The following is a 15,882-nucleotide window of genomic DNA, read 5'->3' on the forward strand; positions in this document are numbered from 1 at the left end:
TAAATTAAATGAAGAAAAAACGGAGGTGGTCGTTTTTGCAGCAAAAGCGGAACGATTGAAAGTCAACGCTCAGCTTCAAACGACAATGTTAAAAACAACAGACAAAGCCAGAAATCTTGGTGTAGTCATGGACTCAGACCTGAATTTTAAAAGCCACATTAACATAATTAAAAAATCGGCCTATTATCACCTTAAAAATATATCAAGGGTTAAAGGACTTATGTCTCAGCAGGATCTGGAAAAACTTGTCCATGCTTTTATCTTCAGTAGACTTGACTACTGCAACGGTGTCTTTACAGGTCTCCCTAAAAAAATCAATCGGACAGCTGCAGCTGATTCAGAACGCTGCTGCTCGAGTCCTTACTAAAACCAAGAAAGTGGATCACATCACTCCAGTACTGAAGTCTCTACACTGGCTTCCAGTGCCTCAAAGAATTGATTTCAAAATACTTTTACTGGTTTATAAATCACTAAACGGTTTAGGGCCAAAATACATTTCTGATCTGCTACTACATTATGACCCAACCAGACCTCTCAGGTCGTCTGGGACAGGTCTACTTGTTGTCCCCAGAGTCAGAACTAAACAGGGGGAAGCAGCGTTCAGTTTTTATGCTCCACATCTTTGGAACAAACTCCCAGAAACCTGTAGGTCCGCTGCAACTCTGTTCTTTTAAATCTAAGCTAAAGACTTATCTTTTTCATGTTGCTTTTCTTTAAATAATCTATTTTATTAACTTTAATTTCTTATACTGCACTATCAATTTTATTCTTGTCTTTTAATGTTTTTTTAATTTGTTTATTAATGTTTTTAAATTGTTTTTAATGTTTTATGTAAAGCACTTTGAATTGCCCTGTTGCTGAAATGTGCTATACAAATAAAGCTGCCTTGCCTTGCCTTCGGTGGACAAAAAGAACGCACCATAATTTGGACGCTGAAAGGAGGTTGGTTGCTGGCAAGCAGAGGCTGCACGGCACAGTTAGCTATATTTCATTGTCCCTGTTTGTTCTTTAATGTGAAATGCTGTTTGAATTTCCAAGATAGAAACTTATTGCTGCCCTGGCTCTGTCGTGCCGGTTCCGACTCCATTGTGACTGATCATGCAAATAGCTATTTTTTTCTATTTCATATCAGGGCTTCTGGAAAACGCATTAAGTTGCATTAATTTATTCAGAGTGAATAAACTCGTGAAACAGAAGTATCGTCATGTAATCCATTGATTTTAACAACGTAACTGTATTCTAAATACCAACTATTTAAATTGTAACTGTAACGGAATACAGTTACTCATAATTTGTATTCTGAATACGTAATGCCGTTACATGTATTCCGTTACTCCCCAACACTGCTTACTTACATGAAATAATAATCTGAGGTCCTATAGATGACCTGATTATGTCATGTATAACACAGTACCAATAAAATTATATTAACGACATTTTTACAGACGAAACAAATGAATCAAGCACAAGTTTGCTTTCATGTGTCATGTCACATAATTCCACATATTCCATCATATTCTAACATACAATGCCGTATGGAAAACATTAAGAACTTGAAATACCTGTTATGTTTGCTACATATAGGCTATAGCATATGCTTAGCATCTGGCAGTTGTTTTGGGCATGTATGGCTGTACCTGCGGTGGTCACTGCACTCTCTTGGTTCTGCATGCGTGGTGCTGTTGCAGTTGGTACTCATGGGCAAATCTCAAAACTTCCTCTTTATTGGTAGAGCCCAATGAAATAAAAAACCTGGCTCCTAAAATAAAAGGTCTCTTTATTGTGTGTGACCAGCAGGATGCAGTATCTGAGTGGAGGATATACATTACAGTTAATAAGTTCAATTCAGTTTATTTAAGAAGGGGACAGTGCAAATTAATGAAACGCATGATTTTACATGGGTTAAAAAAGCCAGAATTAGCCAAAAGGCTATTTTCAGCTGTAGTCCCGTGGCATCAATGGTAAAAAAAATGCAAAGAAACAAAAAAGATTGACAAAACAAGCAAAGCAGAACTTGGCACAAAACTAGACATGGCACAGAAGCAAAATGATTAGCAACAAAACAAAGAACAGGTTACAAGATAAAACAGCGCATTGAGTACAAAGATTAGACACGGCTGTTGAGACGGTAAAAGCAATAGTGGACTAAGAGGCAACAATAAGTTCATATACAGAATACATACATAATAAATAGGCCTAGTGCTGACATGTATATATTTATTGATCATCCATTGTTTTAGCTGCTTAGTAAAAGACGTATGTGTTTAATTGTCTGATATGTCATGGTATTGGATTCCACTCCAATTCCAGTTCATACCAACTGCACAGCTTAAAACAACTCTAATATGATGTGGTTCATGTTTCATCACCTGGTCATTTTCTCTGAATTATCAGGTGTGAACGGATGTTAAAAAGACCAAGCATAGGTCTCTTTTGTCTATGTAACTGGTGACAGGAGGACAGCTTGTAAAATACCAATGTGCTTTTTCATTATTTTACATGCAGAGAACTAACCCAAGCATGTAGAAAAAAACAGTAAGGTTAAGCTGTAATGAACAAAGTGCAACATGTTCAGTCCAGAGATAAGAGTGAATAATGAAACTAAACCGAGTGAATAATTAAACCAAACCTGGGGGAAAAGAAAGCAGAACTGTTCTTTTCTCAAGCTCCTTGTTGTTGGGATTCAGCTGTATAGGTCAACGGGCTTGTCTGTGTTCACCAGGCGGCCTCTGAAAGGCTCTGCTCCATAAAGTCAAATTACAAGCTTTTAAAAGTTAAACATGCCAACTATGGCGATGTAGAGATAAATGATTGATGTTTGTGTTAGAAATGACCTTAGATATATACAAAGGCAATGTTTTAATGCCTGATGAAGATCCAATGGTGATAGAAAAGTTGTCTACTTAAAAAATAAGGTTATGGTTTTGATTTAGTGTGTATTTAAGTTCAGTCTTTCCTTTACTCCTGTGCGAGATCGTCTGTATTCCTTAGTGTGCAGCCTTTGAGCGTTTTTCCCTGTTTCCCTTGGATTTTTGACCATTGCCCTTTGCCTGTCGTTTCTTTGACACTGTGGCCTGAAAGGTTTTTTAGCATGCTAATAAAACCATTGAACTTTACTCACCTGAGTCGTGCATTTGTGGGTCCATTTTCTGGTGTGCGTGATCTTTTCATTGATGCTGTATTCCAAAAGCCTTGCACCTACATGTGATGTATGTACAACTGCAATGCATTAGTCATCCTTCATGCAATGCATTCCTTATGCAATGTTATCATTATTACAAACTTCCTGCTTGCCTCCTTTACTACAACATCATGGAATAACATTGTCAAAAATGAATGACTTCGGGCGCCCGGATAGCTCAGTTGGTGGAGTGGGTGTAGGGGTTTGCTCCTCGGCGCAGCGGGCCCGGTTTCGTCTCCGACCTGCGGCCCTTTGCTGCATGTCATTCCCCCCTCTCTCTCTCCTTTCATGTCTTCAGCTGTCCTGTCAATAAAGGCCTAAAGGTGTTTATTGCCAGAACACAGTTTGGCCACTGGGTTTTTAACATAATAGACATTTGTTTATTGTTTTGACAATATATATCGTCATATCGCCCAGACCTACCTCACCCCCAAGCCTGAATTCAGTGTTCCTCCAATGCCAGTTATAGGCATAGTATTATTAGAATATAATCAATGCAGGCATTTTCTTGAAAGAACCATGTTTTCCTTTAACCTCAGATCAGTGTGCTGTGTGTGCTGTGTTGCAAATTAGGAATTTAGATTGCAGAGAGGCATCAAAGCCTTAAAGGTAGATAAAATATGTCTGGGTTTTTCACCCCACCCTCACCTTGGACACACACACATGCACACACCAACCTTTTGATTTACAGAGTCAGTGATCTTTATCAGGAATGGTCTCTTATTGCTGTCAGGCTGCATGTTGTTGATATACTGTACTGAATAAAGTGCAATGTGTGCTTGCTGTCAGCAAAGTCCCTCTGGTTCTTGCTGTAGAAAGGAAGAATTTGTGGAAGTAAAAGCTGCCGTGGGGATGACCAAAGCAACCACTGCTGTATGGCTGACTGTCATCAATCTGCCCATAACGGTATTAATTGGCACTTTAGTCTTTACTGGATTAGGTGTGTGTGTGTGTGTGTGTGTGTGTGTGTGTGTGTGTGTGTGTGTGTGTTAGAACAAATAGCAATATGTGCAGAAATCTTACACATTTTTTATATTGGTTTTTAGATTGTGGTAATCTTGATGAACATGTCTTCAGCACCCATATTTTAGTTTTTATCAGGATGGATCAGAAGAAGATGGATGTAGTTATATGATTTGCACATTTGTACATTCAATCTTAAATCATACCAACATTCAACATAAATGCTGTATATATTGTTGGTAACTGTCTGTATGTCTACGCATGTTTATTGCTTACGCTATATGTCACCTTTTTGTTACACACTATCTTCACGAACAAAAATAAAAAGTAGTAGTAGCCTACCTCTAAGCAGCCACTCATTATTTTATTCGCTCAAAGATTTGAATGAGCTGTTTTTATCACTAACAAATACATGAAAGAGCATTTTGTATTTTGTCAAATCATAAAAAAAAAATTTAATAATTAAATTTAAAAATTTAAAAATTAAATGTATATAGTGTCACGTGTAAGTTAAGGCACAATATTTCCCTCCTAAATATGGTGTAATACGAGTGTAAAGTAACATAAAATAATATTTTTATTTTATTCCAATAAAGTAGTATGTCAAATTTGTACTTAAATGCAGTATTTTTGTACTTTTTCCACCACTGCCTTTTACAATAAAGCCATGTGGTGAAGACGGTTAGGTGAAAACAGCAAATAGCACAATGACTATATGGCTGGGCAAGCTAGGTACTCACATACATGTGAGTTCAATAATATGGCAACAGTCATTACACTTATAATCCTGTTGAGATGTCATGATTAAGATTAACAAAAACTTTCACAGCTTTCTATACTGCCGAGTTCGGCCCGTGGTTGCACCGCCTGCTTCATCTGTGTGTGTGTGTGTGTGTGTGTGTGTGTGTGTGTGTGTGTGTGTGTGTGTGTGTGTGTGTGTGTGTGTGTGTGGGTGTGGGTGTGGGTGTGGGTGTGTGTATGTGTGTGTGTTCGGTAAACAAAATCAAACCTACCCTGTTTTTTTTTTTTCCTCTCTCCGCGTGCTCTCTTTAGTGGACCAATCACAGCAGACGGGGATGTAAACAAGGAAATGACTCGACCAGGCGCGCAGAAACGACATGAAAAACAAATTTCTAATGTTTCTACACGAAGAAGGTATAATTTCAGTTTTACAAACGAGTGGAATCATTGCGCACATTTTAGGGCACCGACTGACTGACGTGGTAAGAGTCAATTTTCTTTTGTTTGTGGGTTGTGAACGCTCAGCCACACTCATTTAATGTGACGCTAGTGTTCACCAGCTACCCTGTCTCTTATCTCAGTAGGCTACTATGGAATAGTTAATGGTTAAGTAATAGCAATATATGACTTAATAGTTAAGTAATGGAGTATTAAATACCATAACTGTCTTTAAAATTGGTCTTTGTATACAGTATGGTTAGCCCCCATTACATATATTTTTTGCAAAGGAAACAACCAAAATATCGAAAGTATAATTGCATTTTATAATAAGCAAAATCTCAAGAAGGTGACCTCATGGATTAAATGATGGAGTCCATTGACAATTAAGCAATTAATAATCATTTAAATAAGTCTTTTAAGTTGTGTTTATTTAATAGAACCATATTATTTGTCATTAATTTGACCTGCATCAAAGATTTTGTTAAAAAGTACTTTGGAACCTTTTTCTTTTATTAAAGCAACAATCCCAAACAATAGAGCACATTTTGGCTTATGCCCCAAACACGCAGACAGCATAAAAGCGCTGATATGAACTCACTGGTGGTATTTGTTGCTCATCAATGTGATTGATTGTTTCTTTGTTTCTTTAATACAATGTTTTTTATGCACTGAAAACCAACAGAAATACATAAGTATAAGAATACATAGTTATATATTAAGTATATTTTAACTCTGCTTTGTGTAATATCAAATTGTCTATCAGATCTATGAAATGGATAACAAAAGCCTATGTGAAGCAGTGTTTTTATGATAAACAACATGGAAAGCTGGAGTAAGGATTCAAGTCAAGACAACCTTGGAAGTAAGAATTGTGTTGTATGCTTTCATGCCTGAAACTCTCAGGCAAAAAAAATCCAAAAGTTTGAGCTTGTTTAAACAAACTGTTATCTTCACATTTTAGCAAATCCAACATGACGGATTCACAATATGATGTCCATGTGGGCGTCACGCTGTCTGCACTCAGGTAAGACCGGTGCTTTATTTTTTATGGAGAAATCCATATTGGATTGCAATAAACAGAGCCATTAGCAATAAAAGTTGCTCCATCACCTGTAGCGTTCCAAAGTCTAGGCCGTCATGGTTATCTTGGCTGGAACTTGACGATTACAAATTTATAACAAAAAAACCCTGCGGTAGAAATTCGGGACAGGCAGTTTAAAAGACTTAGGAAGACAAGGTATTTATCAGGCAGGGGAGGTCAAACAAAAGTCCCTATTATGTTGCATTGTGGAAAGCGTAGGTTTTAGTGTTTTCAGGCTTGATACATTAGAGACTAAAGTCAAGAAATCTGTCTCATAGGGAACATTTCTGTTCTGGTTTGTCTTCGAAGTAAAAGAGCGATGTTTTGAGGTGTCTGTTGATGAGATTATGCTATCCATTTCAGCAACACTGAACACTTAATTGTATTTCTACTTTTATTTGATTGGTCCTATATCCACTGCATGGAGAAGCCATTTTAGTCTTCAGTGTAATGCCCCTTCTAACTCCAGTAGAGGGCACTTAATGCTCAAGTTTACTGTGTGAACTGTGTACTTGAGGGAGAGATTTTTTTTTTTAAGATAATTTGGCATTTCTGTCTTTATTAACATTACAGTGAAAAAGGCAGACAGGGGGGAGTGAGACAGGGGGATATGACATGCGTCTAAAATTCCCAGTTGGAATTGACCCGGCTACGTTTCCGTTATGTGACAGCAGTCCTATTTCTACCAAAATAAGATAATCTCAGTCAGTCAGTCCAGGATGTTTCCATAAACACATTTAATTGCCAATCATTTATTAAGTAAAACGTTGAGTGTAATTACGTTTCAGGAATGCCAGAAAGGACTTGGGGCATGAAAAGTACACTACAGGCTTGTTTATTGCCCAATCAAAGGGGAAAAAAAGACAAATCTCTGAGGATTAGGTCTAATCTTCTTTGTTTAAATACGATGCGTAGATTTGGACCATTCTTTCCATTTGTATCTTTTCTCTGGCAAGTCCCCCATGCCCTTCCTCCTACTAAATCACTGGAGCACCCCTTTGATTAAATATCAGTTTTCGTGTGCACAGAGGCTGCAGTCATAAAGTGTATTCCATCCACTGACATGTAATAAAATCCAACGAGAGCTCTCTCTCTGACCTTTTTTAAATTCAGATCCAAAAGAGTTGTAAGACATTTTTGTCTGCTCGTATATACTGTGTATAAATACAGTATGTTTATAGGTGAGTCACAGTCGCTTCTCTGGTACTGGGGACGATGTAGATGAACAGCCTGTCCCAGTTCAGCACATTACAAAGTACCTCAGCGGCGATGGCAGGGCAAACACAAATTACTTTGTGTGCTACGTGTGGAACGGGTAGCTAACAATAAACATTCTCGTCAATAAAAGTGATAAAGCAGGGGTAAGATGCAACAGATAATCCTACTTACCACATTCAAATGTTATGCATGCACTTAAACTGCTCTCATAGGGAACATTTGTTTTGAAATATGTGTTGAGGTTTTGCTTCCCACTGGTGGAGCAGATGACCAGATGCATGTCACTTTGATGTCCTCCAGCAGCAACTGTGTGAGCCTGTCCCATGAACTGGACGCCAGAGCCATAGTAATGGTGCGTTCTTTTTGTCCACCGAAGTCGATTTACGAGTTGTTTTCTGGAGTTACGAACCGGAAGTTGCAAAAAGAACGCCACTGAGGTCATATATACGACTTGTCAAGTCGTCTGAACTCAGAGGACCCCGAGTTCACTTTCAAAGATGGCTACGTCGTGCATCACACGTAGTAAACATTGTGGTTTTATACAAGTTTAAGCACTTTTGTCTTTGTTGTAACCAAATGAAGAAGTTGTACACATAGCACTGTATACTGCTACCTATAGGCATGTCGCTACAGTCTTATTAGGAGATAAATACCGCCTGATTAGTTATTTTGTAGCTTGTGTAGCTGAGACGCTCGGTTGCTATATGACAACAACGGCTTTAAGCCGAGCCTTGAGCAGAAAGCCGAGCAGTAGCCCAACGTTATGTTAATCAAAACGTAATTTTCATGAATCAAACTGTGAAATATATTTGTGTAATATGTCAATAACTGGGTGAATAGAATCCTAAATGTTACTAAAAATGTTACAAAAATCCATCTTTTCTCCGACTCGTAGTATTGTGTGACAAAAAGAACGCAACAACCCGCGGTTATTCGTTTTCCGACATGGATGTGACGTCACACTCGAGCTACTAGTCGCAATTACAAGACAAAAAGAACGCACCATAACATCCTGGTGTCCAGCCTGGTGTCCAGCCTCAATTGTTTTCTCAAAAACCTGAATCTTTGAGGGTTTTAAAATACCTTCAACTGTGTGTCTTTTCCCCTCAATTTCTCTGACTGGATCGGCAAATCAATAGAGCAGGAGGTTCAGCAAAGGTTCTTTTACTGGGAAATCAATCATTCAAAAATATATCTATATATTTTTTTAAACATAATTTTTTCCTTCAAATCAATCAATAGAAACAGGTACAAAAATACAGGTGCCATTTTGTCAGCATATATCTCCATTTTAATTCGTAGACTATAGGTAATTTGTTCCATTGATCGAATTTCTTCTACAGTGGCTCAGACCAGGTGGGTCAGTTCTCAGCCAACGTCTTGTAATGGCCTTCTTAGCCGCAAGAGAAAGGATCTTAAACAGGTATATGTCTCCTTTACCTATTAACATTGTCTGGTATCAGTCCTAGATATACATACTGCGGCTCATTAGGAATATTATATCCAAAAATTTCACCCATGGCTCTCAGAACCCCCTCCCAAAATGACTGTATTTTTATACATGACCAAAATATGTGAGAGTGGTTGGCATTCATTTGCCCACATTGTCTCCAACAATATTGTCGTTGACCTTATTGTTTATATTAAATTGTTGGTGTAATAAAACCTTGTTGATGTATGTTGGGTCTTAAATATGGACTGCCAATCCCTCCCAGACAACTCCATGTTAAATTCTTTTTCCCATTTCACTTTTATATACACTGTATTTCTTCCCTGTTGCCTCAATAAACCTTTGTACAGTTTAGAGACTATTCTTGAAGGAGTTTGCTTATACGAACCTGTCAGCACCTCAATCACATCATTCCCTTCCAATGAGATATCCTTCCTAATTTCTAGTGAGAAACTCATTTTTAAGTTGTCTAAATGATTATAAATGGTGCTTATCTACAAGTGTACATAAAGCTGTCATTCCTTTGTCTCTCCACTTTTCAAAGGTCTTGTCTAGCATTCCTGGTCTGACCCTGGAGGTATAAGAAGGCCAAATCAACAGACCGACCTGTGGCCCTTTGGTGCATGTCATTCCCCTGCTCGATGGTGTTTTAAGCCCCCAACGTCGATTTCAAGGCAGCGCTGCGACCGTTGATTTCAAGGCACCTAACCTTAACCCTAACCATTGCCTAATCCAAGCGCCTTCCAGGCAGTGCTCCCTGGAAGACAACGTTGGGGGCTTAAAACACCAATTCCCCCTCCCTTTATCCCCTTTGTCTTCATTTGTCCTGTCAAATAAAGTACTAGAAATGCCCAAAAAAAAATATTCAAAAACAAAAGGAATGAAACGAGCTCTGCCATGAACTCTGTATCCAGGTCTTATAATACATCCATGGCTCTGCCCTGAATGTTTACAACGTCTGGCTCCGCCCCTGTGTCAGATGCAAGTCACAGCTATATATAGACTTGACTTGCTATGGATGTCTTCCTAAGGCCTCTTTGACCATGTGACAAACACAGGGCACATGTCTTGGAGTGAAACCCTGTCAGGCTCCTGAAAGGTAGAGACACTGGACTGTATGCTTGAGGAAAATTTTGCCACCAGTGACGAGCCTCTCTCATTATACCAGCACAATTATCTGGGGCCCTGTTGAACCCTCTTGACCATTTAGTGCTTTGTATTTTACACTCAGACTCTACATAGGCTCATCTGGGAAATTTCTGGTTCCTTTTTATTTTGCTTTGTAAACTTTCAAACCTAAGTATATGGGCAAAGATTAGTGTGACAATATTCTGTTTAACTCTCAGTGAATTAAGATATTTGGTGAAAATAACTGGAGGGTGGAGGCAAGGAGAGATATGACCCATATATGATTTGAATAAAATGAGGGGGGGGGACTCCTGTGTCATCTTCCGGTGTAACTTGTGTATCAGAGTGCAAGGACATTGACCTGTACTGAGAGCGGAAGCATTTTATATTCTTTGGCTGATCATTGTCACAGCTGTTTTCTACAGCTGCAGCTCTAGTTGGCAACACACACTGTGCTGCAGATACTCTAATGTAACACGCAGGGCCGGTCAGTGCTAGAGTGAGTCATCTCACATCTTCGCCGCCGTTCCTCATATCTGCCTCATGAGTGCAAACACAGCAGCCCAAAAAAACTGGGAGCAAATCAGATTTGGATTGTGCTAGCAGACCGCTCCTAAACGCTATGAAGGACTGTCCCAAAATGGACAAAGTTTTGTCTCAGTGACATAAAGCCATTTAATAAGCCTGACTATAATATCTGTGTTTGGATGTTTGCTCCTGTAGTTTTATAAGCTCTCTTTCCCAGCATAAATCCCAGCTCATCAGCTGTATTCCGATACATCTCTGAAAGCCAGAGAAAAAAATTGGCACTAACTTTTTGTATTACATGATGTTGTTTTTACCATTTTAATTAAGATTATCTGGGCAATAAATACTGGAGGCGTGCTGGTTAAACAGTAGTGTACTTTACCAGACTCTAAACTTCAAACACCAATAGATGGTGAGTCACAGAAGACTAGGCCAGGCGTGGAGGATGCCGATGTATCCTTAACATTTCCCTAAATGGTACATTGGTTTTGGGTACGACGGTTTTGAGCAAACATGTTTGACACCATTTTTCCAGTCCTTTTTCTGCTGAAAGGAGGGAAGGGAGGAGTCCCTAAATCACACCACTGTGGTCACTGAGATGCTTGGAGTACGTATTCACAGTCAAGGGCCAGAAATTATCTCTCTCGTGTATTCAAGAAAAGGAGAGCACAGGAGCAAATGTCTGCTCCGAGGCCCTGCAGTTTACTTTGTGATTAGGCCTTGGAGATAACGCGGGTTGTAGTCTTGAATATCGTATCAACAAAGATGCTCAAAATTTAAATATTAAATATAGCAAATGTTGATTATTTGACACGCTACAGCAGTGATTCCCAAACGTTATGGCTTGTGATCCTAAAATAAGGCAACTTGCAATCTCTTGTCACCCCTTGCATATGGACACCTTGTTAAACAAAAGTTGTAATGTACTACCAGTGAGTGCAAAAAAATTAATAAATGAATTGTTTAAAAAAACAAATGTTTGTGTGTAAAAACATCAAACACAAATTAATATTCAAAGCAGACCACTTTTTCTTTGTCTTCAAACATCTTGTTTTCAGATCATAGATTTTGTAATCTTTAAAGATTGTAAAGATGCAAATCTCACAAAGTGCTGCATTCATCACATACCCACCGACTTGATAAGCCCATTCTGTTCATCTCCCTTTTAGCCTATTTTGGTGAGCAAATGAGAACGGCTCTTGGCCAATTCTATTCAGGGTTCAGCTTTTAATTTGCAACAGCTGTTTCTGTGTGTAACAGTGCTCTTTACACCAGTGACATGAATGGACACAAACATACAGTCCTGCACACAGCTCCTGACTTAAGTCCTGACATGTAGGTGGCTTATGTTTAGGACAGCAACACAGCACAGTTAATTGTTTCTATTTTTACTGGATGCTTAAATTAACTTTCAGTTTATCATGATTCTAGCGGCCACTTTGGACAAAAGCAGTAGTGTTTTTATCACACCTGCTGTCGTAAAGGTCTTTTCTCTACGGTGCTGTGTTGCCCGCTGTATTACCGAGTTAGCGTTACCGGGAGGTCATATAGTTGTGATGAATGTTTTTCTCAGCCAGAAAATCATTTATTTACAATAAGAGAATAAATTAGAGATGCATCGTTGCATTTCAAGTGTTGCAGACAGTAACTTAGCCTACTTTGGATGTATCGTGAGCTAAACCGGGTAATGTTATCCCTGTCACTGTGTCACGAGCCAAAGCATTAAGAGTTTGTTGTAGCAACCAACGTAATAACAACTTAGATTCATATAGCGCATTTCATGAAACCCACGGAGTAAAGGGGAAACGTCTGCGCTAAATGGAAGGGGGGGTAATTATCTGTCGGCTACTGACATACAACCACATTGCGCACTGTAAAGTTATTTTATGAAGGAAATAGACATATTACATACCTGAGGGCCAAGTCGGGGTGGGTTTTGAACCCTTTACAATCCCGTAATTATCTCCATCTGTTGAAAGCCCAACCAAAGTTGACTCACGCTATCGCCATTGTCTTTCTCTTTTAGCTTTTAGTTGTTCTCCATTTAATTTCCTTCTTTTCTGTGATGGTCCTGCCGCAGTATCAGCCATAACTACAACAGATAACTTCTAAAATACAATTAGGCTTATCTAAAGAAATCTCCTGCTTCCTTTTACGTGGCTCAAAAGGCTCGATGCTGGAAGTCATTCTGTGACTTTGCGGGAAAAATCGAACTGAAAAATCGAACTGCCTTACAAAAAACTGCCTTACAAAAAACTATATAAAAATGGCAATCTTTTCACTGTTGGTCTCCTTTGCTGTTACAGGTCATTTAAGACCATTGTATGAAAAATGACAGAGCTTCAGAAACATTAAAAATTGACATACAGTATAGTCACTTTAAGTTGCGTCCACTGCATGGATAAGTCATTTTAGTCTTCAGTGTAATGCCCTTCTAACTCCAGTAGAGGGCACTTAATGCTCAAGTATAGTAAGTAGTAGTTCTATTTTCTACCAAAATAATGAAATCTTAACATTTTAATGACCAGGATGTTTTCATAAAAAAACATGTATTTATCATTCATTTATTATAGTAAAATGTTGAGTGGACTGGAACTATGTTTCAGGAATGCCAATAAGGAAAAATATGTGTCTTGAGGGCATAAAAAGTACACTACAGGCAGTGGAGCAGGTTTATTGCCTAATCAAAGAAAAATGAGAAATCCCAGAGGATTAGGTCTGTTTTTTTTGTTTAGGTAAAGTTTTTTTGTAGCCTAATAAGGCCCTGATCAGACAGGGCACTTTTTGAAACCTGCAAAAACTGTATACATACACAACAGTATATAACAGTATATAAAGTAGTTACAAGCATCTCAACTAACAACAACATTAAAATGCTTCTTAGAAACTCTATAATGAGCATGTAATGCACTATACAGTAAATTAAACCACCCAACATGATAACAAATAATAATACAAGTAGCTCTATTGCAGCCAGCTAGTATTTTAAAATGCATCTCGTTACTGCATCAAAAATAAATAATCTAATAGTATAATATATCCTACAACAACAGAGCCCATTTGGGCTGCATAGTGAGTATTTACTTTGATAGCCTACTTTAAGTACATGTTTTTGATAATACATACTTTTACTTAAGATTTTGAAGACAGTTTTACTTGTAACAGAGTATTTTCAAGTTGTAATATTGCTACTTTTACTCAGTGGTGGAGGATGTATGCAGATCTTTTATTGTATTTTATCCTGCATTCAAAATTTCACTTAAAAGTACAAAAGTATCCAAATAAACGTGAAGTACAAAAAGTAAAAGTCATACAGCATGGCCTCTTTCAGAATAATGTATATTATATTAGGCTATTTGGTTATCATTATTTATGTATCTAATGTGTTCAACACGTTGCAGCTGGTAAACGTGGAGCTAATTTAATTGACTTTACATATATACTTTATACTCCACACCAAGGGATCCATAAAGTGTTGTCTTCATCCATAATGATAGATTATTTTATTTGTTGATCATATTTTGTATTGATCATTTGCATCTTAAAAAGTAAATAGTACAAGTATAAATGTAGTGGAGTAAAAATTATAATAGTTGCCTCTGAGATGTAGTGGAGTAGAAGGATAAAGTAGCAGAAAAAATGGAAATACTCAAGTAAAGTACAAGTAAGCTACCTCAAAATTGTACTTAAGTAGGCAAACAGTACTTGAGTAAATGTAGGCTACTTAGTTACTTTCCACCACTGCTTAAATGTCTCTTAACCTGCTATAAACGGAATATTTAGAGCCACGGGCGGACTTTACAACAGCATGTTCTCGGGACGTGAGGAGTGTGGTGTAAAGAGCTAGCATGGCTCTGCTAGGTGGCGTCTCCCCCACACTGGGATTAGCTGTCTTCTCTTTCAGCACTCCCTGAATTCCATTCCGCCTTTTACTTTTTCGGCAGCTCTCTCTCTCTCTCTCTCTCTCTCTCTCTCTCTCTCTCTCTCTCTCTCTCTCTCTCTCTCTCTCTCTCTCTCTCTATCTCTATCTCTCTCTCTCTCTCTTTCTCTTTCTCTTTCTGCTGTATCCCAGCACAGGACTTGCAAGTGACTTTGCAAGGCTGCATTTAGCCCCACTACAAGTACCAAGTTTCGGAGTGCAGGAGCAAGTTCGGAGAGTCGATATTTTACGTACCTGCAAAAAAACACACAAAAAAACCACGGGCGAAAAAGGATTGGTTTTACCTGTTGATGAAGTCCCTCCGGGTGTGGGACGCAGAGGAGCAGTCGGGTTTCTTCACCCAGAAGAAAAGTCTGAAAAGAGTGCAGGCAACACACCTCTCCGGCGGCCAGGAGGAGTGAGGGACCTCGGCTTTTTCCTTTCCCCCGGCATTTGCAGCCTGTGCTGGGTTGTTGGAAAATGGGCACTCCGACCACTTCGGTCTGTGGACTTATCCTGTCTTTGATACTCTCATGCCAGCTGGTTACTGTAAGTGAGCTCGAACTTTCTCTTTTTGCTTTTCACTTTTAAACTCTCCACTGTGGATTTTATGTTCCATGCACCCACGAAACTGACCAGTAAAACCATTCTATCCCCCCCCCCCAAGAAGTCAAGTCAAAGTTTCAAATCAGTGTTTTTATGTCCTATTAAAGGCACACACAAAAGTGTCAGGCATGTGTTGACGTTACTATTTATGTTCAGTAAATAGTGTGGTCTGCTGGTGCATGGGCTGCTCACAGGCAAGTGGGCTGTATAACAGATTCCGGACCACACAGTCATATCAGCATACATACTGTAAAGATGCTTTTAAAATTAATATGACAAACTAGAAGCTGCTGTTGAGTGAAGCTGGGCTAAGTTTGTCCATAGAAACAAGCTATTCATAGTCCCCCCTCAACTCCTAAACCTTCTCAAAGTTAGTCAGGCTACACTTTGCATTGCCTACTACACTGCATGTTTAATAATACATACAGTATGCATGGGGTTGGCTTGATTTTGTGACCTTGTGAGCTAAACTTATATGAGAATGTACATTTATTGCTTGTTCGTCCTTTGTGTCCTCCTCACACATTCCAATTGACTTCTTTTTGTCTTCTCTTAATAAATCAGTTGTGGAAATCCTTCAGAATACAAGTTCCATTCCACACTCTCCATCCAGGACCTACTGCAGT

General features: G+C 38.7%; 1 protein-coding gene and 1 long non-coding RNA gene across 4 annotated transcripts in view; both read left to right on the forward strand.

Annotated features, from left to right (window-relative positions):
* Positions 1–5,233: 5,233 nt before the first annotated feature.
* LOC114558687 (uncharacterized) lies at positions 5,234–9,737 on the forward strand. The gene is made up of 4 exons (XR_003692972.1): positions 5,234–5,367; positions 6,288–6,350; positions 8,969–9,048; positions 9,620–9,737. It is a non-coding gene; the product is annotated as an uncharacterized LOC114558687 (long non-coding RNA).
* A 5,035-nt stretch (positions 9,738–14,772) lies between these two features.
* Positions 14,773–15,882, forward strand: part of hspg2 (heparan sulfate proteoglycan 2) — a 131,787-nt gene continuing 130,677 nt past the window's right edge. For all 3 annotated transcript variants that reach the window (XM_028582819.1, XM_028582820.1, XM_028582821.1), the window contains exon 1: positions 14,773–15,199. In XM_028582819.1, the coding sequence (XP_028438620.1) occupies positions 15,131–15,199 (69 nt within the window). In that variant the 5' untranslated portion in view covers positions 14,773–15,130. The remainder of the gene's footprint in view (positions 15,200–15,882) is intronic.

This window comes from Perca flavescens, chromosome 7 (assembly GCF_004354835.1).
Source record: "Perca flavescens isolate YP-PL-M2 chromosome 7, PFLA_1.0, whole genome shotgun sequence".
Lineage (NCBI taxonomy): Eukaryota > Metazoa > Chordata > Actinopteri > Perciformes > Percidae > Perca > Perca flavescens.